The sequence below is a fragment of the Alosa pseudoharengus genome, unplaced genomic scaffold, assembly GCF_046254945.1.
Source record: "Alosa pseudoharengus isolate Yale_2024_CS ecotype anadromous, Long Island Sound unplaced genomic scaffold, YU_APseudo_1.1 YU_APseudo_1.1_scf_5, whole genome shotgun sequence".
NCBI lineage: Eukaryota > Metazoa > Chordata > Actinopteri > Clupeiformes > Clupeidae > Alosa > Alosa pseudoharengus.
In genome coordinates, this window is record NW_027468837.1 from 122557 (window position 1) to 149043 (window position 26487).

A 26487-nucleotide genomic window follows, 5' to 3' on the forward strand; every position below is an offset into this window, starting at 1 on the left:
TCAGCGGACTTTGACCTACGCACGCACGCACGCAGTAGCCGGCAGTCACGAGACTCTAATCATGTATAATGAGCACTGCATTAATCAGCGTCTCCGTAGCACACATGGGAAAGGCAGCGCTGTGCTACATAGCACTTTAACCATGTCATCGCAGGTTCGAATCCGGCCTGAAGCACCTTCTGGCCCTTTCCGCGGTCTTACGTTGTTTTACGCGACGGTGCCCTCTGCTCAGCGTCTTCCCGATCGCCGGCGACATCTTATGAAGCAGAGGACCTGAGTGTTTGTAACTGATTGCGTTCTGTTTCTTGTGTTTTTTTTACTGAGGGCAATCATATGAATCATTGATATCCATTGCAACACCCAGAGGAGTAAAAAATAATTTTACAAAATAGGGGAATGCCGCGATCGGCGGACTTTGACCTACACACGCACGCACGCAGTAGCCGGCAGTCACGAGACTCTAATCATGTATAATGAGCACTGCATTAATCGGTGTCTCCGTAGCACACATGGGAAAGGCATCGCTGTGCTACATAGCACTTTAAGAATGTCATCGCAGGTTCGAATCCAGCCTGAAGCACCGTCAGGCTGTTTCCGCGGTCTCACGATGTTTTACGCGACGGTGCCCTCTGCTCAGCGTCTTCCCGATCGCCCGCGACATCTTATGAAGCAGAGTTTGTAACTGTTTGCGTCCTGTTTGTTGTGCTTTTTTACTGAGGGCAATCATATGAATCATTGATATCCATTGCAACACCCAGAGGAGTAAAAAATAATTTTACAAAATAGGGGAATGCCGCGATCAGCGGACTTTGACCTACGCACGCACGCAGTAGCCGGCAGTCACGAGACTTTAATCATGTATAATGAGCACTGCATTAATCAGCGTCTCCGTAGCACACATGGGAAAGGCAGCGCTGTGCTACATAGCACTTTAAGAATAGCATCGCCGGTTCGGATCCGGCCTGAAGCACCGATTCCGCTGTCTCACGTTGTTTTACGCGACGGTGCCCTCTGCTCAGCGTCTTCCCGATCGCCCGCGACATCTTATGAAGCAGAGTTTGTAACTGTTTGCGTCCTGTTTCTTGTGCTTTTTTACTGAGGGCAATCATATGAATCATTGATATCCATTGCAACACCCAGAGGAGTAAAAAATAATTTTACAAAATAGGGGAATGCCGCGATCGGCGGACTTTGACCTACACACGCACGCACGCACGCAGTAGCCGACAGTCACGAGACTCTAATCATGTATAATGAGCACTGCATTAATGGTGTCTCCGTAGCACACATGGGAAAGGCATCGCTGTGCTACATAGCACTTTAAGAATGTCATCGCAGGTTCGAATCCAGCCTGAAGCACCGTCAGGCTGTTTCCGCGGTCTCACGATGTTTTACGCGACGGTGCCCTCTGCTCAGCGTCTTCCCGATCGCCCGCGACATCTTATGAAGCAGAGTTTGTAACTGTTTGCGTCCTGTTTGTTGTGCTTTTTTACTGAGGGCAATCATATGAATCATTGATATCCATTGCAACACCCAGAGGAGTAAAAAATAATTTTACAAAATAGGGGAATGCCGCGATCAGCGGACTTTGACCTACGCACGCACGCAGTAGCCGGCAGTCACGAGACTTTAATCATGTATAATGAGCACTGCATTAATCAGCGTCTCCGTAGCACACATGGGAAAGGCAGCGCTGTGCTACATAGCACTTTAAGAATAGCATCGCCGGTTCGGATCCGGCCTGAAGCACCGATTCCGCTGTCTCACGTTGTTTTAGGCGACGGTGCCCTCTGCTCAGCGTCTTCCCGATCGCCCGCGACATCTTATGAAGCAGAGTTTGTAACTGTTTGCGTCCTGTTTCTTGTGCTTTTTTACTGAGGGCAATCATATGAATCATTGATATCCATTGCAACACCCAGAGGAGTAAAAAATAATTTTACAAAATAGGGGAATGCCGCGATCGGCGGACTTTGACCTACACACGCACGCACGCACGCAGTAGCCGACAGTCACGAGACTCTAATCATGTATAATGAGCACTGCATTAATGGTGTCTCCGTAGCACACATGGGAAAGGCATCGCTGTGCTACATAGCACTTTAAGAATGTCATCGCAGGTTCGAATCCAGCCTGAAGCACCGTCAGGCTGTTTCCGCGGTCTCACGATGTTTTACGCGACGGTGCCCTCTGCTCAGCGTCTTCCCCATCGCCCGCGACATCTTATGAAGCAGAGTTTGTAACTGTTTGCGTCCTGTTTCTTGTGCTTTTTTACTGAGGGCAATCATATGAATCATTGATATCCATTGCAACACCCAGAGGAGTAAAAAATAATTTTACAAAATAGGGGAATGCCGCGATCAGCGGACTTTGACCTATGCACGCACGCACGCAGTAGCCGGCAGTCACGAGACTCTAATCATGTATAATGAGCACTGCATTAATCAGCGTCTCCGTAGCACACATGGGAAAGGCAGCGCTGTGCTACATAGCACTTTAAGAATGGCATCGCCGGTTCGAATCCGGCCTGAAGCACCGTCAGGCTGTTTCCACGGTCTCACGATGTTTTACGCGACGGTGCCCTCTGCTCAGCGTCTTCCCGATCGCCCGCGACATCTTATGAAGCAGAGAACCTGAGTGTTTGTAACTGTTTGCGTCCTGTTTCTTGTGTTTTTTTACTGAGGGCAATCATATGAATCATTGATATCCATTGCAACACCCAGAGGAGTAAAAAATAATTTTACAAAATAGGGGAATGCCGCGATCAGCGGACTTTGACCTACGCACGCACGCACGCAGTAGCCGGCAGTCACGAGACTCTAATCATGTATAATGAGCACTGCATTAATCAGCGTCTCCGTAGCACACATGGGAAAGGCAGCGCTGTGCTACATAGCACTTTAAGAATGGCATCGCCGGTTCGAATCCGGCCTGAAGCACCGTCAGGCTGTTTCCACGGTCTCACGATGTTTTACGCGACGGTGCCCTCTGCTCAGCGTCTTCCCGATCGCCCGCGACATCTTATGAAGCAGAGAACCTGAGTGTTTGTAACTGTTTGCGTCCTGTTTCTTGTGTTTTTTTACTGAGGGCAATCATATGAATCATTGATATCCATTGCAACACCCAGAGGAGTAAAAAATAATTTTACAAAATAGGGGAATGCCGCGATCAGCGGACTTTGACCTACGCACGCACGCACGCAGTAGCCGGCAGTCACGAGACTCTAATCATGTATAATGAGCACTGCATTAATCAGCGTCTCCGTAGCACACATGGGAAAGGCAGCGCTGTGCTACATAGCACTTTAACCATATCATCGCAGGTTCGAATCCGGCCTGAAGCACCTTCTGGCCCTTTCCGCGGTCTTACGTTGTTTTACGCGACGGTGCCCTCTGCTCAGCGTCTTCCCGATCGCCGGCGACATCTTATGAAGCAGAGGACCTGAGTGTTTGTAACTGATTGCGTTCTGTTTCTTGTGTTTTTTTTACTGAGGGCAATCATATGAATCATTGATATCCATTGCAACACCCAGAGGAGTAAAAAATAATTTTACAAAATAGGGGAATGCCGCGATCGGCGGACTTTGACCTACACACGCACGCACGCAGTAGCCGGCAGTCACGAGACTCTAATCATGTATAATGAGCACTGCATTAATCGGTGTCTCCGTAGCACACATGGGAAAGGCATCGCTGTGCTACATAGCACTTTAAGAATGTCATCGCAGGTTCGAATCCAGCCTGAAGCACCGTCAGGCTGTTTCCGCGGTCTCACGATGTTTTACGCGACGGTGCCCTCTGCTCAGCGTCTTCCCGATCGCCCGCGACATCTTATGAAGCAGAGTTTGTAACTGTTTGCGTCCTGTTTGTTGTGCTTTTTTACTGAGGGCAATCATATGAATCATTGATATCCATTGCAACACCCAGAGGAGTAAAAAATAATTTTACAAAATAGGGGAATGCCGCGATCAGCGGACTTTGACCTACGCACGCACGCAGTAGCCGGCAGTCACGAGACTTTAATCATGTATAATGAGCACTGCATTAATCAGCGTCTCCGTAGCACACATGGGAAAGGCAGCGCTGTGCTACATAGCACTTTAAGAATAGCATCGCCGGTTCGGATCCGGCCTGAAGCACCGATTCCGCTGTCTCACGTTGTTTTACGCGACGGTGCCCTCTGCTCAGCATCTTCCCGATCGCCCGCGACATCTTATGAAGCAGAGAACCTGAGTGTTTGTAACTGTTTGCGTCCTGTTTCTTGTGTTTTTTTACTGAGGGCAATCATATGAATCATTGATATCCATTGCAACACCCAGAGAAGTAAAAAATAATTTTACAAAATAGGGGAATGCCGCGATCAGCGGACTTTGACCTACGCACGCACGCACGCAGTAGCCGGCAGTCACGAGACTCTAATCATGTATAATGAGCACTGCATTAATCAGCGTCTCCGTAGCACACATGGGAAAGGCAGCGCTGTGCTACATAGCACTTTAAGAATGGCATCGCCGGTTCGAATCCGGCCTGAAGCACCGTCAGGCTGTTTCCACGGTCTCACGATGTTTTACGCGACGGTGCCCTCTGCTCAGCGTCTTCCCGATCGCCCGCGACATCTTATGAAGCAGAGAACCTGAGTGTTTGTAACTGTTTGCGTCCTGTTTCTTGTGTTTTTTTACTGAGGGCAATCATATGAATCATTGATATCCATTGCAACACCCAGAGGAGTAAAAAATAATTTTACAAAATAGGGGAATGCCGCGATCAGCGGACTTTGACCTACGCACGCACGCACGCAGTAGCCGGCAGTCACGAGACTCTAATCATGTATAATGAGCACTGCATTAATCAGCGTCTCCGTAGCACACATGGGAAAGGCAGCGCTGTGCTACATAGCACTTTAACCATGTCATCGCAGGTTCGAATCCAGCCTGAAGCACCGTCAGGCTGTTTCCGCGGTCTCACGATGTTTTACCCGACGGTGCCCTCTGCTCAGCGTCTTCCCGATCGCCCGCGACATCTTATGAAGCAGAGTTTGTAACTGTTTGCGTCCTGTTTGTTGTGCTTTTTTACTGAGGGCAATCATATGAATCATTGATATCCATTGCAACACCCAGAGGAGTAAAAAATAATTTTACAAAATAGGGGAATGCCGCGATCAGCGGACTTTGACCTACGCACGCACGCAGTAGCCGGCAGTCACGAGACTTTAATCATGTATAATGAGCACTGCATTAATCAGCGTCTCCGTAGCACACATGGGAAAGGCAGCGCTGTGCTACATAGCACTTTAAGAATAGCATCGCCGGTTCGGATCCGGCCTGAAGCACCGATTCCGCTGTCTCACGTTGTTTTAGGCGACGGTGCCCTCTGCTCAGCGTCTTCCCGATCGCCCGCGACATCTTATGAAGCAGAGTTTGTAACTGTTTGCGTCCTGTTTCTTGTGCTTTTTTACTGAGGGCAATCATATGAATCATTGATATCCATTGCAACACCCAGAGGAGTAAAAAATAATTTTACAAAATAGGGGAATGCCGCGATCGGCGGACTTTGACCTACACACGCACGCACGCACGCAGTAGCCGACAGTCACGAGACTCTAATCATGTATAATGAGCACTGCATTAATGGTGTCTCCGTAGCACACATGGGAAAGGCATCGCTGTGCTACATAGCACTTTAAGAATGTCATCGCAGGTTCGAATCCAGCCTGAAGCACCGTCAGGCTGTTTCCGCGGTCTCACGATGTTTTACGCGACGGTGCCCTCTGCTCAGCGTCTTCCCCATCGCCCGCGACATCTTATGAAGCAGAGTTTGTAACTGTTTGCGTCCTGTTTCTTGTGCTTTTTTACTGAGGGCAATCATATGAATCATTGATATCCATTGCAACACCCAGAGGAGTAAAAAATAATTTTACAAAATAGGGGAATGCCGCGATCAGCGGACTTTGACCTACGCACGCACGCAGTAGCCGGCAGTCACGAGACTTTAATCATGTATAATGAGCACTGCATTAATCAGCGTCTCCGTAGCACACATGGGAAAGGCAGCGCTGTGCTACATAGCACTTTAAGAATAGCATCGCCGGTTCGGATCCGGCCTGAAGCACCGATTCCGCTGTCTCACGTTGTTTTACGCGACGGTGCCCTCTGCTCAGCGTCTTCCCGATCGCCCGCGACATCTTATGAAGCAGAGTTTGTAACTGTTTGCGTCCTGTTTCTTGTGCTTTTTTACTGAGGGCAATCATATGAATCATTGATATCCATTGCAACACCCAGAGGAGTAAAAAATAATTTTACAAAATAGGGGAATGCCGCGATCGGCGGACTTTGACCTACACACGCACGCACGCACGCAGTAGCCGACAGTCACGAGACTCTAATCATGTATAATGAGCACTGCATTAATGGTGTCTCCGTAGCACACATGGGAAAGGCATCGCTGTGCTACATAGCACTTTAAGAATGTCATCGCAGGTTCGAATCCAGCCTGAAGCACCGTCAGGCTGTTTCCGCGGTCTCACGATGTTTTACGCGACGGTGCCCTCTGCTCAGCGTCTTCCCCATCGCCCGCGACATCTTATGAAGCAGAGTTTGTAACTGTTTGCGTCCTGTTTCTTGTGCTTTTTTACTGAGGGCAATCATATGAATCATTGATATCCATTGCAACACCCAGAGGAGTAAAAAATAATTTTACAAAATAGGGGAATGCCGCGATCAGCGGACTTTGACCTATGCACGCACGCACGCAGTAGCCGGCAGTCACGAGACTCTAATCATGTATAATGAGCACTGCATTAATCAGCGTCTCCGTAGCACACATGGGAAAGGCAGCGCTGTGCTACATAGCACTTTAAGAATGGCATCGCCGGTTCGAATCCGGCCTGAAGCACCGTCAGGCTGTTTCCACGGTCTCACGATGTTTTACGCGACGGTGCCCTCTGCTCAGCGTCTTCCCGATCGCCCGCGACATCTTATGAAGCAGAGAACCTGAGTGTTTGTAACTGTTTGCGTCCTGTTTCTTGTGTTTTTTTACTGAGGGCAATCATATGAATCATTGATATCCATTGCAACACCCAGAGGAGTAAAAAATAATTTTACAAAATAGGGGAATGCCGCGATCAGCGGACTTTGACCTACGCACGCACGCACGCAGTAGCCGGCAGTCACGAGACTCTAATCATGTATAATGAGCACTGCATTAATCAGCGTCTCCGTAGCACACATGGGAAAGGCAGCGCTGTGCTACATAGCACTTTAAGAATGGCATCGCCGGTTCGAATCCGGCCTGAAGCACCGTCAGGCTGTTTCCACGGTCTCACGATGTTTTACGCGACGGTGCCCTCTGCTCAGCGTCTTCCCGATCGCCCGCGACATCTTATGAAGCAGAGAACCTGAGTGTTTGTAACTGTTTGCGTCCTGTTTCTTGTGTTTTTTTACTGAGGGCAATCATATGAATCATTGATATCCATTGCAACACCCAGAGGAGTAAAAAATAATTTTACAAAATAGGGGAATGCCGCGATCAGCGGACTTTGACCTACGCACGCACGCACGCAGTAGCCGGCAGTCACGAGACTCTAATCATGTATAATGAGCACTGCATTAATCAGCGTCTCCGTAGCACACATGGGAAAGGCAGCGCTGTGCTACATAGCACTTTAACCATATCATCGCAGGTTCGAATCCGGCCTGAAGCACCTTCTGGCCCTTTCCGCGGTCTTACGTTGTTTTACGCGACGGTGCCCTCTGCTCAGCGTCTTCCCGATCGCCGGCGACATCTTATGAAGCAGAGGACCTGAGTGTTTGTAACTGATTGCGTTCTGTTTCTTGTGTTTTTTTTACTGAGGGCAATCATATGAATCATTGATATCCATTGCAACACCCAGAGGAGTAAAAAATAATTTTACAAAATAGGGGAATGCCGCGATCGGCGGACTTTGACCTACACACGCACGCACGCAGTAGCCGGCAGTCACGAGACTCTAATCATGTATAATGAGCACTGCATTAATCGGTGTCTCCGTAGCACACATGGGAAAGGCATCGCTGTGCTACATAGCACTTTAAGAATGTCATCGCAGGTTCGAATCCAGCCTGAAGCACCGTCAGGCTGTTTCCGCGGTCTCACGATGTTTTACGCGACGGTGCCCTCTGCTCAGCGTCTTCCCGATCGCCCGCGACATCTTATGAAGCAGAGTTTGTAACTGTTTGCGTCCTGTTTGTTGTGCTTTTTTACTGAGGGCAATCATATGAATCATTGATATCCATTGCAACACCCAGAGGAGTAAAAAATAATTTTACAAAATAGGGGAATGCCGCGATCAGCGGACTTTGACCTACGCACGCACGCAGTAGCCGGCAGTCACGAGACTTTAATCATGTATAATGAGCACTGCATTAATCAGCGTCTCCGTAGCACACATGGGAAAGGCAGCGCTGTGCTACATAGCACTTTAAGAATAGCATCGCCGGTTCGGATCCGGCCTGAAGCACCGATTCCGCTGTCTCACGTTGTTTTACGCGACGGTGCCCTCTGCTCAGCGTCTTCCCGATCGCCCGCGACATCTTATGAAGCAGAGAACCTGAGTGTTTGTAACTGTTTGCGTCCTGTTTCTTGTGTTTTTTTACTGAGGGCAATCATATGAATCATTGATATCCATTGCAACACCCAGAGAAGTAAAAAATAATTTTACAAAATAGGGGAATGCCGCGATCAGCGGACTTTGACCTACGCACGCACGCACGCAGTAGCCGGCAGTCACGAGACTCTAATCATGTATAATGAGCACTGCATTAATCAGCGTCTCCGTAGCACACATGGGAAAGGCAGCGCTGTGCTACATAGCACTTTAAGAATGGCATCGCCGGTTCGAATCCGGCCTGAAGCACCGTCAGGCTGTTTCCACGGTCTCACGATGTTTTACGCGACGGTGCCCTCTGCTCAGCGTCTTCCCGATCGCCCGCGACATCTTATGAAGCAGAGAACCTGAGTGTTTGTAACTGTTTGCGTCCTGTTTCTTGTGTTTTTTTACTGAGGGCAATCATATGAATCATTGATATCCATTGCAACACCCAGAGGAGTAAAAAATAATTTTACAAAATAGGGGAATGCCGCGATCAGCGGACTTTGACCTACGCACGCACGCACGCAGTAGCCGGCAGTCACGAGACTCTAATCATGTATAATGAGCACTGCATTAATCAGCGTCTCCGTAGCACACATGGGAAAGGCAGCGCTGTGCTACATAGCACTTTAACCATGTCATCGCAGGTTCGAATCCAGCCTGAAGCACCGTCAGGCTGTTTCCGCGGTCTCACGATGTTTTACCCGACGGTGCCCTCTGCTCAGCGTCTTCCCGATCGCCCGCGACATCTTATGAAGCAGAGTTTGTAACTGTTTGCGTCCTGTTTGTTGTGCTTTTTTACTGAGGGCAATCATATGAATCATTGATATCCATTGCAACACCCAGAGGAGTAAAAAATAATTTTACAAAATAGGGGAATGCCGCGATCAGCGGACTTTGACCTACGCACGCACGCAGTAGCCGGCAGTCACGAGACTTTAATCATGTATAATGAGCACTGCATTAATCAGCGTCTCCGTAGCACACATGGGAAAGGCAGCGCTGTGCTACATAGCACTTTAAGAATAGCATCGCCGGTTCGGATCCGGCCTGAAGCACCGATTCCGCTGTCTCACGTTGTTTTACGCGACGGTGCCCTCTGCTCAGCGTCTTCCCGATCGCCCGCGACATCTTATGAAGCAGAGAACCTGAGTGTTTGTAACTGTTTGCGTCCTGTTTCTTGTGTTTTTTTACTGAGGGCAATCATATGAATCATTGATATCCATTGCAACACCCAGAGGAGTAAAAAATTATTTTACAAAATAGGGGAATGCCGCGATCAGCGGACTTTGACCTACGCACGCACGCACGCAGTAGCCGGCAGTCACGAGACTCTAATCATGTATAATGAGCACTGCATTAATCAGCGTCTCCGTAGCACACATGGGAAAGGCAGCGCTGTGCTACATAGCACTTTAAGAATAGCATCGCCGGTTCGGATCCGGCCTGAAGCACCGATTCCGCTGTCTCACGTTGTTTTACGCGACGGTGCCCTCTGCTCAGCGTCTTCCCGATCGCCCGCGACATCTTATGAAGCAGAGAACCTGAGTGTTTGTAACTGTTTGCGTCCTGTTTCTTGTGTTTTTTTACTGAGGGCAATCATATGAATCATTGATATCCATTGCAACACCCAGAGGAGTAAAAAATTATTTTACAAAATAGGGGAATGCCGCGATCAGCGGACTTTGACCTACGCACGCACGCACGCAGTAGCCGGCAGTCACGAGACTCTAATCATGTATAATGAGCACTGCATTAATCAGCGTCTCCGTAGCACACATGGGAAAGGCAGCGCTGTGCTACATAGCACTTTAAGAATGGCATCGCCGGTTCGAATCCGGCCTGAAGCACCGTCAGGCTGTTTCCACGGTCTCACGATGTTTTACGCGACGGTGCCCTCTGCTCAGCGTCTTCCCGATCGCCCGAGACATCTTATGAAGCAGAGAACCTGAGTGTTTGTAACTGTTTGCGTCCTGTTTCTTGTGTTTTTTTACTGAGGGCAATCATATGAATCATTGATATCCATTGCAACACCCAGAGGAGTAAAAAATAATTTTACAAAATAGGGGAATGCCGCGATCAGCGGACTTTGACCTACGCACGCACGCACGCAGTAGCCGGCAGTCACGAGACTCTAATCATGTATAATGAGCACTGCATTAATCAGCGTCTCCGTAGCACACATGGGAAAGGCAGCGCTGTGCTACATAGCACTTTAACCATGTCATCGCAGGTTCGAATCCGGCCTGAAGCACCTTCTGGCCCTTTCCGCGGTCTTACGTTGTTTTACGCGACGGTGCCCTCTGCTCAGCGTCTTCCCGATCGCCGGCGACATCTTATGAAGCAGAGGACCTGAGTGTTTGTAACTGATTGCGTTCTGTTTCTTGTGTTTTTTTTACTGAGGGCAATCATATGAATCATTGATATCCATTGCAACACCCAGAGGAGTAAAAAATAATTTTACAAAATAGGGGAATGCCGCGATCGGCGGACTTTGACCTACACACGCACGCACGCAGTAGCCGGCAGTCACGAGACTCTAATCATGTATAATGAGCACTGCATTAGTCGGTGTCTCCGTAGCACACATGGGAAAGGCATCGCTGTGCTACATAGCACTTTAAGAATGTCAGCGCAGGTTCGAATCCAGCCTGAAGCACCGTCAGGCTGTTTCCGCGGTCTCACGATGTTTTACCCGACGGTGCCCTCTGCTCAGCGTCTTCCCGATCGCCCGCGACATCTTATGAAGCAGAGTTTGTAACTGTTTGCGTCCTGTTTGTTGTGCTTTTTTACTGAGGGCAATCATATGAATCATTGATATCCATTGCAACACCCAGAGGAGTAAAAAATAATTTTACAAAATAGGGGAATGCCGCGATCAGCGGACTTTGACCTACGCACGCACGCAGTAGCCGGCAGTCACGAGACTTTAATCATGTATAATGAGCACTGCATTAATCAGCGTCTCCGTAGCACACATGGGAAAGGCAGCGCTGTGCTACATAGCACTTTAAGAATAGCATCGCCGGTTCGGATCCGGCCTGAAGCACCGATTCCGCTGTCTCACGTTGTTTTACGCGACGGTGCCCTCTGCTGCACGATCTGATATCACCAAGTAACTAACAGTCCAGGATCAATAACGAAGTTATTTGCCCTGGATTAACATTACAACCAACCAATAAGTGGCAAGTTTGGATTGTGATGTGATTAAAAGTGCGACGTGAAGGTGAAAAAAACAGGCTCCCGCCAATTTCACATTTCAGAGCTACTAGCCATGCATCGCAGACAAGTGGATTCTTCACTGTGTGATTCTTGATTCTTTACAATCGTGCCTTACAGGTAAGAGCCTATTTCCAAGAGTTTTAAGCACTCAAAACGATTATTTGCCTCTTGAACGTTTTCAAAACCATTATAGAGTTAATGTGTCTAAAAACAATCTAATAATGATATCTAGCATAACTAGGTAGTGTGTTAGCTGTTCTAAATTTGGAAAAGGTTGAGCTACCAAGTCTGATATTGATACGAAAAAAAATATTAGTGCCCAGTTATATCTCTTAACATGATGGAATGCCTGTCATTAGGCTGTAGGCTAAGCACTTTGATCCTATGAAAAACAGGCTACCTAGCATGACCAGCTAGTGCAATAGCAGACTTGTGGTGGTATGAACTAGCCTAAAGGTAGCTTAGCCTACTACTAAAATGTTCAAGCTAATAGCCAGTGTGAGTCTGTAGACATGTTTGCATAAATAATATTACAGACAAAACTCCTTAGCAATGTGTGTTTTAATCAAACTTTATGGCATTAGCAACGCATACACGCGATGCTACAATTAGCTGCAAGTCTCCCGCCTCACATGAAAGTGGTGGTGTTGGGGGGCAATTTATTTCTGACAGACAGAAATATCACACCTTCATTGATAGCAGTGGAGGTGATGAAAGTGAATTTGAATTGAAACGGATTAGCAATAAAAAATAAAGCGTTAGTCCAGGAGCATCACAGAATCACATTTATCTTGTGGTATCGCAAAATGTTAGCCCAGGACCATCACAGAGTGACATTCATCCTGGACTGTTGTTTATTGTTAGTCCTGGACAATCACAGCCACAGTTTTTCTATGCTGTCATTAAGTGTTGATCCAGGACCATCACAGAGTGACATTCATCCTGGACTGTTGTTTATTGTTAGTCCTGGACAATCACAACCACAGTTATTCTATGCTGTCATTAAGTGTTGATCCAGGACCATCACAGAGTGACATTCATCCTGGACTGTTGTTTATTGTTAGTCCTGGACAATCACAGCCACAGTTTTTCTATGCTGTCATTAAGTGTTGATCCAGGACCATCACAGAGTGACATTCATCCTGGACTGTTGTTTATTGTTAGTCCTGGACAATCACAGCCGCAGTTATTCTATGCTGTCATTAAGTGTTGATCCAGGACCACCAGCATTATGTTTAGCCTGGGCCCACATATGACAGTGACATTCATCCTTACTTTGTCCACACCTTATTTTAATCATTTGAATCTATGTTTCAGAAAACTGGGAAACCTTTCAGGATGCCTGGTAAGTGTGAAAGGCTGCGTGATAAAAAGTGTCATCATTAGTTTATTTCAAATTATGTCAAATTAAAGATATCCTTTTCCTTTTTATTAGATAACCTTGTTGGAACGGTTGGACCTCACACTATCTATGTGTCTAGTCTGAAGAATCTTTTCGAGGACGCATATATTTCAGATGAGGTTCCAACTAATTTTCAGCCATGTGTCTATATGTTAATGTAGATGCATGGAAATTATGTCACATATGATTTTAAGTTTTAAAACCAGATAAATTGCTACTTTTACTTTTTGAAAAAATATGTAAATACAACATTAAAAGCTGGAGGGGGGGGGCATGGTAGAATTTGCCTATTAACCTACTAGTGCTGTTCAGCAAACAATGTACAGCACATTTTGGGTTCAAAGAGTAATTTGAAAGAAAATCATTGGAATGCATGCAGGAATTTGAATTGATCTAACTATGTTTCTTCAACAGGTGATCGATTCTTTCCTTTTTCTGCTCTGCAAGGTATTATTATTAATACTGAGCATTTAATTATCAGTACTCATGAGGCAGATGCAGGATGTGATAATATACTTTGGCTAAGTTTTTAAATGTAATCTCACTATTTCTGTGTTTTTGTTTGACGCAGGACTCTCCAGGTACCATTAATGTACCAAGCCACATAATGACCAAAATCTCGGAGGGTTCTTCTAGAGCCAGAAACTCCTACTTTTTGAAGGTGTGTGTGTGTATTTTCTTAATGTGCAGTAGGTCAGCAGACTTGGGCTTACTATACCTATTGTGGTCATTTAAATTTTGACGTTTTTAACTTCTTCTTTCTCTCCTGTTAGATGAACATCTTCCAGAAGTATGTCGTGGGAGCCATGCTGGAGAACAGCAATCATTGGACTCTTTTTGTAAGTGCTCTGCTGCTTGCTCTTTTTCACATGCTTTCCGTGCATAAAAACTGTTGAAATTTGGAATCTGTAAAACTCACAATGTTCTCTGCTCTAGTATGCAGGCATAGAACGGAGAATTGTAGTTTATATGAACTCCCTTGGAGAGTCCAAAGCCAAGGAACAGGATATCCTGAACAACTGGAGGTAAAATCCGCAAACAGTGGCAACCTATTTTTTACCTGATTAACACTATACTGGGGTCCATTTCCCTAATGCATAGTTCCTAACTATGATGCACCTTCTGTGGTAGCCGAGTTACAGTTATAACTCCTTGAATCTATACAAAATAACTACCTCATTATCTTTTCTCCATTCTGACCAGCTCATTTGCTGCAGCGAGGGGCTGTGATGGGCCCTGGGAGATTGTTAATGTCCAGCATCCAATGCAGACAGATGGACACTCTTGTGGTGTCCATGTCATTCTGGTAATTTTTGTTGATATTGCATTGCATTGTTGCACTAAATCAGTGATTATTTTTGTCAACATAGCACTCACTATATTTCTTCAGTGCCCTCATCACATACTGTACATATTCAAACCTGGAAGCTACTTATAAGTACAGTTCAATCTTCCGGAACATTTAGCATGTCTGCTGGAGAAGGTTTTGGTCACAAGCTTATTTCTCTAATCTTTAGGCCACTTTGTTCTTCATTCCCCAGTATGCACAAGCGCTCTTACATGGTGGGGCAGTTGAGCAGGGCATTGTGAAGGACTTTGGATGGGAGATGTCCGAAATACGAGCACAGCTGTGCCATGATCTTTTCAGGTCATTAGGTAAAGTATTTCAGTTATCTAACATTATACATAGTATACATAGTAAATGGGATAGATTTGTTTATGCTTTTACTTAAAGTCCCACTGCGGCAAAAGTCGAGTTTGTAACTGTATTCCACATCTGTTCTGTTCTATGTAGCTCTGTCGAATATTTGGGCACTGACACCTGATATTCTTAATGTGCATAAAAAGATGATTCAAATGACACCAAATAAGTTTGCTATAGGCTATTTACTTCCACCTTTGACTTCCACCTTCGCTTTTAGGACTATAAAGGCCTAAAAATAACCTTTTTTTTTGTAATGCCCACTATGCTTTACCACCAACACATTCTGATGATGTGAGTACACACAGGATGAGGAAGAAACCCTGAATACAAATCATGTTAATTTATGGTATACATGAAATTGGTTAACCATCAGCATGGTTTCTATGTATTAACTTTAAATTAATTTCATCTGTAGACAGGACACAAAAGTGCAGCGACTGCCGGCGGATAATGCGATCTGAAACAAAGGTGAAGTATACCATGTAACCATTTATGGGAATAATCTTTATTGGGGCAGTTTAAAAATCATGTTTGAGTGTAACTATCATTTGTTTGACCTATTCTCCGTCCTCACTTTGCTTCGAGTACCCTTATTTCGTCCCTTCATGTACACCAGGGGTATTCAATTACTTAAGCCCTCCTCAAGCAATGGCCCGGAGCATCATAATATTTGAATGATTAACATGCCTGTATAGGCTATCTGTCTATCTATCTATCTATCTATCTATCTTTTTTATTTATCTATCTATATCAAAGTCCTTTTAGGCAAGTCCCTCCACTCGGCGGCGATATCTCAATGCTTTTTGGGGACTTATCGGGCATCTATTCGGCAGAAATGCGCATGGCTTCACAACACCAACTTTGCTCCAGCTGCGAGATCACAACACATGATTGGCACAATGTCTTCACAACACACCACATGATTGGCTCAATGTATTCACATGTCCACGTTTTGCCGCGGAAGGGGTGGGATATGTGTAGACAGACTAACCCAATGCATTTCTATAGAGGATTTTCTGAGTGCTGTGTCTCTTTATTAGAAAGTCTCTGTCTATATATCCGGCTATTGGGAGTAAAACAGAGTAGCCTGAGCTATTTTAAGATCTTAACGTGAACTTGAAATAAGATTTAAGCTGAGACAAGGAGGGATATTCCACAGCTGGTTCCTTGAACCCATCCATCAACAACTTTAAATGTTTTTTGTAAGGTATCACCAATATCAATTTAATGTTACAGATGTGTGGCTACATACTGTACATTCTTAAAATGGTTCTGGTCTAGAATATCTATTGAAAACTTCACAATGTGTTTTTAGAGCGTGATCTGCAGGGGACCTGATGGCTATTTTTAGAAGGTGCGCTGGGGGCGCCTCATAGCCGTTCTGCGGGCTACCTGGTGCCCGCGGGCACTGTGTTGGAGACCACTGTGTTATAGCCTACGAAACATTTAGCGCAGCTGTGAAAATCTGTAGTGAAAATCTCAATATGGTCCGGGTCCGGATAGGATCACGTCAGGGTCCGGGTCCGGACCCAGACCGCGGCCCGCCAATTGAAGACCCCTGATGTACACCATGTAGGAATGACAATTAACACACCTTCCTAAATTTAAAAACCTTAATCCTTAAAGTGTAACTTTATTAGTATTTGACAACTTTCTTTCCATTTAAGGTCAAGTGTGATGGCTGTGCTGCCTACAGGCATGCACGCTGTGCAACAAAAGTGTGTCCTATTTGCGCCTATTGTAAAGGTGAGTACATATTCTGTTCAACAATTTATCACTCTAATTTTACTTAGTATAAAACTTTTTTAACATTAACAGATGATTGATAACTGCATGTGAACTGATTGTGAACTTAGTTGTACTGAACTTGAATTCATGATTCTAAAATGCTACAGAGCACTTACATTCATCTTTATACTTCAGAGATCAGAAAAAATTTAGCAGACAAGGGACAGATTTTTGGGAGTATATGGGGAGAAGACATGGAAGAAGAAGGAAGGAAAGGAAGGAGGAAGGAAGATATGTTAGGAGATGAAGGGGGAGAAGATCAGGGAAAGGGAAACCTTGAGGGCAGTGACAGCAAGGACGAAGACCAGGGCAGGGTCCAGGAAATGGAGGAAGAAGAACAGGGACAGGTCCAGGAAAAGGAGGAAGAAGAACAGGGACAGGTCCAGGAAAAGGAGGAAGAAGAACAGGGACAGGTCCAGGAAAAGGAGGAAGAAGAACAGGGACTGGCCCAGGAAAAGGAGGACGGCCAGAGACTGGCCCAGGAAAAGGAGGAGCAAGGCAGTATTGCAGTCCCTGGTCGCCTAGCGGTCACGGGGGCCAAAAAAAAAATTTACAAAATGACTCCGGCGGAAATACAGCGAAGAATTAAAGGTGAAAACATGTCGGCCAATGTCTTCAGGAGTCTTATTGGGGTAGGTTTTCATGAAATGTCTGTAGTGCCAATTTATATTCCTAATCACATTGAGGATAAGTAAGTATAAGTATATATACTCTTGTGATCCTGTGAGGGAAATTTGGTCTCTGCATTTATCCCAATCTGTGAATTAGTGAAACACTCTCCGCACACCGTGAACCACACACTAATCCCGGTGCAGTGAGCTGCCTGCAACAACAGTGGCTCGTGGAACAGTGAGGGGTTAGGTGCCTTGCTCAAGGGCACTTCAGCCGTGCCTACTGATCGGGGTTCGAACAGGCAACCCTCCGGTTCCAAGTCCGAAGCGCTAACCAGTAGGCCACGGCTGCCTCAACCCACTATACAGTTGCCAGTGAAATTATTCAACCCCCTCTTGATATTGTTTAACTATTTTTTTTTTTCAAGAAACAGTGTACCTGACCCAATTTAGACCGCACTATATAAAACAAGATGTGGTTTAACTAAATTCAACCCAAAATGGCTCCAACAAGCTTCTTCAAATTACCACTGTGCTGCCAAATCCTACAAAGATAGGGACTCTTTTTTTACTTTTAAGCTATAGATTCAAAAAGAAATAGAGTCCTTACAATTTTCAATTTCATTCTCTTTCTAGGGAAGAAGGGCAAACCTGCCTCCAGTGGTACTGCAGCAGCCACCAAAAAAGAAAACAAAAACGACAATTTTCAGCTGTCTTACAGAGGGAGAGGCCATGGACTTGGCGGATGGGTTTGCAGGGAGCCTGGTCCACAATGTCAATTCAGCTGACATCTGTCAGGGTGTCACTGAAGACATGGCAGACAAAACAAAGTAAGTATTATGATCCAATCACAGTATTATAGTTCGTCAAGTCTGAAGTATCACCTCAATGCACCTGTCTGTACTGTATATCATCACATTGCACTTTTCTGCTTATTTGCACCTCTGGTTAGACGCAAACTGCATTTTGTTGTCTTTGTACTTGTACTCTTCACAATCAATGGCAATGAAGTTGAATCTAACCTAAACTAATCTTTGACAGTGAATGGAAACTTCAGTCATTTGCATTTATCATGCTAAAAATCTGATTCTAGGCACTACACTGATGCCAAACCTGATTTACATTTACAAGGCGGGATGTGATAAAAGCATGGATAATTGTTTTTTGTGATTGTTGTGATATTAAAAAAAAAGGTTTGAGCTTAGCTAAAGTTCTTAGATGATAAAAGCGGCCCTTCACCACACTGCTCACTAGTTTACTAAAATTGAAAGAACTATCAACTAGGACACCAATATTTTTAACTACAGTTTGCAGATATGCAGAAAGGAGGCCTAGTGTGCTGATTGAGCTGTTAATGATGCTGGGGTAGCCAAATTAATATCACTTCAGTTCAGTCATTGAGTTGTAGAAAAGTGTATAATGTTAGTTTGGCTTTTCATTGATTGACTCGTCTGCCAAAATTGTTTTTAAAATATGTCTAAATATGTAAAATATGTAATAGCCAAAAATGGATGCATGTGATTTAGTTTATTTTTTAATCGATTCACAGCCCTAGTTTTAAACCATATGCCATACCGTAGGTCTTATAATAATTTGTTGTTTTGCTGTGATTGATGTTTTTTTTTCACAGACAGACTCTGATGAAGATGATCCAAAACGCCAAAATGTACGATTGCGACTCTGCTTTTAGTTTAGAGACCCATTCGTTCGGACCAGCTGCACTGGTCCATGTTCTTTCCGTGCTGTGCGCGAAATTGGATCAATTGAATGTTTAGTCCCAAAATGTAAAAAAATAAAAATACTAAACAGAATGATGTCGTTGTTGTTCATGATGCAGACTTTTTAGTTTCTAAATAAAAACATATTCTTCATTCTGAGTTTCTTTTTTTTAAATAATTTCATACATTTACATGTATGGGCAAATTGAACACACAATAACACTGTCTAATCAGTTCAAGTAGTTCATTGTCGTGCTACTCCAACGGAATTACCGGTATAAGTGATAATAATGGGGTGTGATGAAATAGTGTGTGTAGGGAGGGGGTATGGTATAATGGTTAGGCTAGCCTACAGAAAATCTAATTAACCAAATTGTGTGATATGAGTTTTTAAATGTATGCCTACAATGGTTTATTAAGGAAACATATAGTGATTTATATGGTCAGTCATAATGTTCAATTTAATGAATAGTAAGGGAATTTGCACCATAGCCAATGCAGACAAAATTTCATATCTGCTGTGAGTCATGTCAGCTGGCGCAGGCGCAATCTATTATTTAATAATGTGCGTTCTACATGCAGTCACTTTTTTCCATAGACTGAAAGGAAACAAGCCCCCCCCCCCGTATTCTCCATAAAGATTAGTCAATTATGTACCTACTTCCTTCTGACATTCTCTAAATGACTTACGCCTACTGGTTGTGTGGGGTGTAATGGTGTGTGTGTTGGGGGGTGTAAAGATGACACAGAACACGCACGATAATTTGTGTTCTAGACACATGCTTTATTAGTACTCTCATTCATGTTATACTGAATCAAACAATTTTTAATCTCATACAGAATCAGAACCAACTTCACCGTCATAACAGAGTTCATAGCTTAACCAACTCTTGTTTTATTATACACCCCTGAGGTCAGATCAGGCCCGGATCTGGGCAACATCCGCTACAAGTAACAGCGGAGACAGTCTTTCATCACATATCATCAATATGCACACATAATTATACTGTAAGAGCATTAGACAGTATCTTTTGCCTGTTGCACTACAAGGGTTTGGTTTAGAATTGCCCTGACCCCCATTACTGCTTAGAGAATCTGAGGCGTTTATGTTTAAATGTTGAGCTTCTCAATCGCTTTTTGAGAGGGTAATCAGGGGTTTCCACTGTCTTCGCTGGTGTTTCAGCTTTGCAAGACAAAGTGCCTGAACCCATAGTACCTTTTCGACTTGGAAATAATGGTCTGATTTTAAGGGTTCTGTCAACAACATTAATGGGATATGGGACATTGATGTGACCTTGACTCTCTGCCTGTACAACATGGCTATGTAGTCTGTCTATCATATCTTCAATGCGATTGGGAATGTTTGTCCAACAGCTAACAATCCGCGTGACATTCATTAATTTTTCAACACTTGTCAACTCAGTAGTACTGCTCCCCATGGTTGGCACAGAAACTCCTGCACTGTCTGAATTGCTTTGCACCAATTTATCTGTGTTTAGATTATCCATAGTACTAGTGCTACATATGGTTGGCCCAGGGACATCTGCACTGTCTGAATGACTTTGCACTGATTTCTCTGTGATTAGATTGCCAATTGTAGTGCTTCCAGTGGTTGGCAATGGGACATACAGAGTGTCAGAATTACTTTGATCAAATCCTCTGTTTTTTTCAACAACAAGTACAATGAATGAATGTGCATTTATTCTTTATACGTCCAGCAAATTGCAAATTTTGGATGATTGTAAAGTAATCCTCAGCTTTTCCCAGAAGCACTTGAATGAGGTCATCGATGCGCCTGTTTCTGGAGCCGCCGAGAAACTGGTACTTCAGCCTGTGGAAAAATCTGAAGAACAATATTTATAAAACAATAATTATACTGATTGCTATCAATGCTAGACACCTGTTAAATACACAGTAGGATATGTATGGCTAATAACTTAGTATGTATAGCATGTAAGGTTGGGCAAAAATGACATTTTTACCGTTCAATCACATTATTCGTTTCCGAATCCAAGTGGTTGAAGCAACGTCCATAATTTGACCACATGTGCCCAATATCCTCCCAGTGCCTTTTGAAGTAATGGCACACAGCTGGGTACTGTTTAAATTCATGACAGAACTTCTCTGATGTGGCTTTGTATTCAGCAACCTCCAAGAAATATGAAAAACACAAGTTTACATGGTACATGAATCACATCATTTTCAAATACATTAGTGGATGTAGTATGCTGTAACATGATGAAGATATGTCAAAATACTACAAATAAGCTATGTACAGTACACCTAAAACATGCCTAGAATTTCAACTCACAACATATCGCTATAGCCTACTTCACCATAGTAATGCCTATATTATCAAGTCCACGCATGCACAGACCTACTTACAATACACTTACAGTTTTACAAGCCTTGAGTTTGCAAAAAAAAGATATTATGCAATCTCTGATCTTAACATTGGAGGGTCCATGCACACTAGAGTCCGTTTTGGATAGCCATCTTTCAACTGCCTGTTGATTAAGGGAAACAATTAAACAATGGAGGACACTGACTAAATCTGAGAGTGTAAAGAAAAGCTATTGCAATATGCAGTGGACTTAAAAATGATCTACCTGCAAGACGTGATACCAGCACAAAAGGATGGCAGACTCTGGGAAAGTACTTGATAATGCATTGATTTCAGCATAGTCCTTGTCAACCATGAATGCCCTAAAAGGAAGGTTATGGCAAAATGGGTGTGACCAAAACTCAGTGCATGGTGGGGGTGTAGGTTCCAATACAGTATAAATTTTAAAAAAAAATGAACTTGGACACCATACACAGCCAATGTAAAGATGTGCCCAACAGGCTTACGTTTTTAGATTAGTAAAGATACTAGAGAGGCATGAGCCAGGTCATTGACACGAGAACCGTCACACAATTGCAACATGCACACATAAAACAAAACACTGATTTCGGTTTACCTTGGAGGGCACAAGAACTGCTTCCTCAGTTGTGCAAGAGCTTTCTCCAGAGTGTTTTGGCATTCGTTGCTAACAATGGCATATGCCACCGGAACTCCTCGTCCATGATCATCCCTTACAAGGAGTGTGAGCAGAGGAAAGTCATACTGATTGACACAGTGAGTGGTGTCCACAAACACAAGCTGCTTTCCATATTTATCTAAGTTTGACTTCATCATCGGTGTCTGAAGAAGAATAATCAGCTCCTGATATGACGTGTATGGCTGGTAAAATAACACATGCTCTTGCATTGCCCCAGTCAATAAACATTCAACACTCTGGTTGTCATTAGAATTGAAGTGTTTCCTTCTCGTGACAGTTGTTCTCACATTGTCAATATCACGTGGAGTGACAAAGTACATTCTATCATGAACGTTACTGTGTCCTTGATTTCTGGCCCACTTGTGACACTCGGTTAATATTATGTCTGGTTTTGTTCCAAGGGAAAGGAGCTCTTCTATTTTAATTTTCAGCTCAGGGGCCATACAGTTTGAGTGTACATCCCCAGGATCGCTGGTGCTATGGTTAGTATGGTGGTCATATACACGCTGTACAATTACTGTGTAACCTTCCCAATAAGTGCTGACTTTGAATGAGACATAAGCCTTGCAGCCTACAGATCGGTAACTTTTCGGCTTTGGATGTCCAAACCGAAGACAATTAAATTTGAAATAATTTTTTTCCTGGTCTTTCTTTGAGGTGCAATTGAATGTGCTGTATTGTCCATCCAGGTTTTTCAGTTTGCCCATTACAATGGTATGAATATCTTTCTGTTGACGTGGTATGACACAAACATCTAGTTTAGCTTTCCTGGATCCACCTTTTCCTTTCTCTTCATTGATAACTGCTTTTTTAATAATATCCTCCATCTCTGAAAGAAAATAACACATGCTTTTAACCTCCACAGACTTTACTCACAATACTTTCCATTATACAGTTAATAAATAACCCAGCAGCTAAAACTAACCTAACTGGGCATTTGAAATTAACCAAACTTAAGCCAAGTGCCCTGATAGGTTAGCTTTAGGTGCTGGAAAAATGTAGTTTTTGCTATATAGACAGCACTTGTGACCTTGAACAACAGGGCTATAGATCGCATAATGCCAGAGTTATGATTTAATGGCAGCAATTACTCTGGGACTGTAATGCTGTGATTGTCCTGGGCTACCACTTAAATGTACACTATTCAGGTTTAGGTATCTTTACAGACTGTATAGTTCCCTCTAGAGTCACAATGCATTTATATGTTACTCTGCTACTGTAAATAGCAAAGTTCTTCCGACATATATCCCTCCCTACACAATGCAAATGCTTTTGTTGTGGAGGTGAAGGATTAACTACAGGCAAAAACTATCTCCAAAGAGCTTTATATACTGACAAGGTATGTTTTACGATTCTTGCTAGATTTTGCGGGGCACTGGTTTTGGAAGTTGCACAGCTGGTTTCTCGGTAGGGACCCACTAGGCCTATGCTGTACAGCTATGCTAGGTGAACAATTCGCCTATGACAAGTTTGTTTACCATCAAATTGCCTTCATGAAGGTAAAAATATGGCATAACGGTGCATAATCTTGCACGAAGGTCAAGAATAAAAATGACCTTGACTTTACAAACGCTCTATGACAGTCCAGGATAAATGTAATGCTGGTGGTCCTGGATCAACACTTAATGACAGCAAAGATTAACTGTGGGTGTGATTGTCCAGGACTAACAATAAACAACAGTCCAGGATGAATGTCACTCTGTGATGGTCCTGGATCAACACTTAATGACAGCATAGAATAACTGTGGCTGTGATTGTCCAGGACTAACAATAAACAACAGTCCAGGATGAATGTCACTCTGTGATGGTCCTGGATCAACACTTAATGACAGCATAGAATAACTGTGGCTGTAATTGTCCAGGACTAACAATAAACAACAGTCCAGGATTAATGTCACTCTGAGATGGCCCTGGATCAACACGTAATGACAGCATAGAATAACTGTGGCTGTGATTGTCCAGGACTAACAATAAACAACAGTCCAGGATCGATGTAATGCTGTGATGGTCCTGGATCAACACTTAATGACAGCATAGAATAACTGTGGCTGTAATTGTCCAGGACTAACAATAAACAATAGTCCAGGATGAATGTCACTCTGTGATGGTCCTGGATCAACACTTAATGACAGCATAGAATAACTGTGGCTGTGATTGTCCAGGACTAACAATAAACAACAGTCCAGGATCAATGTAATGCTGTGATGGTCCTGGATCAACACTTAATGACAGCATAGAATGACTGTGGCTGTGATTGTCCAGGACTAACAATAAACAACAGTCCAGGATGAATGTCACTCTGTGATGGTCCTGGGCTAACATTTTGCGATACCACAGGATAAATGTGATTCTGTGATGCCCCCTGGACTAACGCTTTATTTTTAATTGCTTATCTGTTTCAATTCAAATTCACTTTCATCACCTCCACTGCTATCAATGAAGGTGTGGCATTTCTGTCTGTCAGAAATAAATTGCCCCCCAACACCACCACTTTCATGTGAGGCAGGAGACTTGCAGCTAATTGTAGCATCGCATATGCATATATGCGTTGCTAATGCCATAACGTTTGATTAAAACACACATTGCTAAGGAGTTTTGTCTGTAATGTTATTTATGCAAACATGTCTACAGACTCACACTGGCTTAGCTTGAACATTTTAGTAGTAAGCTACCTTTAGGCTAGTTCATACCACCACAAGTCTGCTATTGCACTAGCTGGTCATGCTAGGTAGCCTGTTTTTCATAGGATCAAAGTGCTTACAGCCTAATGACAGACATTCCATCATGTTAAGAGATATAACTGGGCACTAATATTTTATTTCTTATCAATATCAGACTTGGTAACTCAATTTTTTCCAATTGTATAACAGCTAGCACACTACCTAGTTATGCTAGATATCATTATTAGATTGTTTTTAGACACATTAACTCTATAATGGTTTTGACATCATATAACCTAATGTCAGACATTACACTTCCCCCCATTACAAATGCAACCCATGCCCCCCAAATTAGTGCTTAAAACTCTTGGAAATAGGCTATCTTACCTGTAAGGCACGATTGTAAAGAATCACACAGTGAAGAATCCACTTGTCTGCGATGGCTAAGTAGCTCTGAAATTTGAAATTGGCGGGAGCCTGTTTTTTTCACCTTCACGTCGCACTTTTAATGACATCACAATCCAAACTTGCCACTGATTGGTTGGTTGTAATGTTAATCCAGGGCAAATAACTTCGTTATTGATCCTGGACTGTTAGTTACTTGGTGATATCAGATCCTGCCCCTCTGCTCAGCGTCTTCCCGATCGCCCGCGACATCTTATGAAGCAGAGAACCTGAGTGTTTGTAACTGTTTGCGTCCTGTTTCTTGTGTTTTTTTACTGAGGGCAATCATATGAATCATTGATATCCATTGCAACACCCAGAGGAGTAAAAAATTATTTTACAAAATAGGGGAATGCCGCGATCAGCGGACTTTGACCTACGCACGCACGCACGCAGTAGCCGGCAGTCACGAGACTACTCTAATCATGTATAATGAGCACTGCATTAATCAGCGTCTCCGTAGCACACATGGGAAAGGCAGCGCTGTGCTACATAGCACTTTAAGAATAGCATCGCCGGTTCGGATCCGGCCTGAAGCACCGATTCCGCTGTCTCACGTTGTTTTACGCGACGGTGCCCTCTGCTCAGCGTCTTCCCGATCGCCCGCGACATCTTATGAAGCAGAGAACCTGAGTGTTTGTAACTGTTTGCGTCCTGTTTCTTGTGTTTTTTTACTGAGGGCAATCATATGAATCATTGATATCCATTGCAACACCCAGAGGAGTAAAAAATTATTTTACAAAATAGGGGAATGCCGCGATCAGCGGACTTTGACCTACGCACGCACGCACGCAGTAGCCGGCAGTCACGAGACTCTAATCATGTATAATGAGCACTGCATTAATCAGCGTCTCCGTAGCACACATGGGAAAGGCAGCGCTGTGCTACATAGCACTTTAAGAATGGCATCGCCGGTTCGAATCCGGCCTGAAGCACCGTCAGGCTGTTTCCACGGTCTCACGATGTTTTACGCGACGGTGCCCTCTGCTCAGCGTCTTCCCGATCGCCCGAGACATCTTATGAAGCAGAGAACCTGAGTGTTTGTAACTGTTTGCGTCCTGTTTCTTGTGTTTTTTTACTGAGGGCAATCATATGAATCATTGATATCCATTGCAACACCCAGAGGAGTAAAAAATTATTTTACAAAATAGGGGAATGCCGCGATCAGCGGACTTTGACCTACGCACGCACGCACGCAGTAGCCGGCAGTCACGAGACTCTAATCATGTATAATGAGCACTGCATTAATCAGCGTCTCCGTAGCACACATGGGA

At 44.1% G+C, this 26487-nt stretch overlaps 1 protein-coding gene and 1 long non-coding RNA gene across 9 annotated transcripts; one reads left to right on the plus strand and one right to left on the minus strand.

Moving 5' to 3' along the window:
- Positions 1-11724: 11724 nt before the first annotated feature.
- On the plus strand, positions 11725-19204 carry LOC143104558 (uncharacterized). 7 transcript variants are annotated; one of them, XM_076268657.1, is made up of 13 exons: positions 11725-11961; positions 13162-13189; positions 13280-13365; positions 13661-13693; positions 13818-13907; positions 14020-14085; positions 14183-14271; positions 14450-14552; positions 14788-14902; positions 15367-15419; positions 16619-16697; positions 17987-18180; positions 18981-19203. In XM_076268657.1, exons 2-12 carry the CDS (start codon positions 13183-13185, stop codon positions 18136-18138), a joined length of 873 nt encoding a protein of 290 aa, XP_076124772.1. In that variant the 5' UTR covers positions 11725-11961; positions 13162-13182; the 3' UTR covers positions 18139-18180; positions 18981-19203. The 7 variants fall into 7 exon arrangements, 4 of the variants coding, with proteins under 4 accessions (XP_076124772.1, XP_076124774.1, XP_076124771.1 ...); XM_076268656.1 differs by lacking the exon at positions 11725-11961 and having other exon boundaries at positions 12453-13189; XM_076268659.1 differs by lacking the exons at positions 13280-13365; positions 13661-13693 and having other exon boundaries at positions 18981-19202.
- Positions 19205-20725: 1521 nt separating this feature from the next.
- LOC143103886 (uncharacterized) lies at positions 20726-25364 on the minus strand. Of its 2 annotated transcripts, XR_012982959.1 has the most exons (6): positions 25157-25364; positions 22029-22938; positions 21678-21774; positions 21465-21575; positions 21051-21217; positions 20726-20911 (listed from the first exon to the last, which is right to left on the minus strand). It is a non-coding gene; the product is annotated as an uncharacterized LOC143103886 (long non-coding RNA). The 2 variants fall into 2 exon arrangements; XR_012982958.1 differs by having other exon boundaries at positions 21051-21575.
- Between the last annotated feature and the right edge of the window lie 1123 nt (positions 25365-26487).

Excerpts from the sequence above, each read along its gene's own strand:
- LOC143104558 (XM_076268656.1), top strand. The coding sequence starts at position 13,153 with ATGTTTCAGAAAACTGGGAAACCTTTCAGGATGCCTG. Across the intron at positions 13,694-13,817 it reads TCCTTTTTCTGCTCTGCAAG|GACTCTCCAGGTACCATTAA; the intron begins GTATTATTATTA and ends TGTTTGACGCAG. Across the intron at positions 13,908-14,019 it reads GAAACTCCTACTTTTTGAAG|ATGAACATCTTCCAGAAGTA; the intron begins GTGTGTGTGTGT and ends CTCTCCTGTTAG.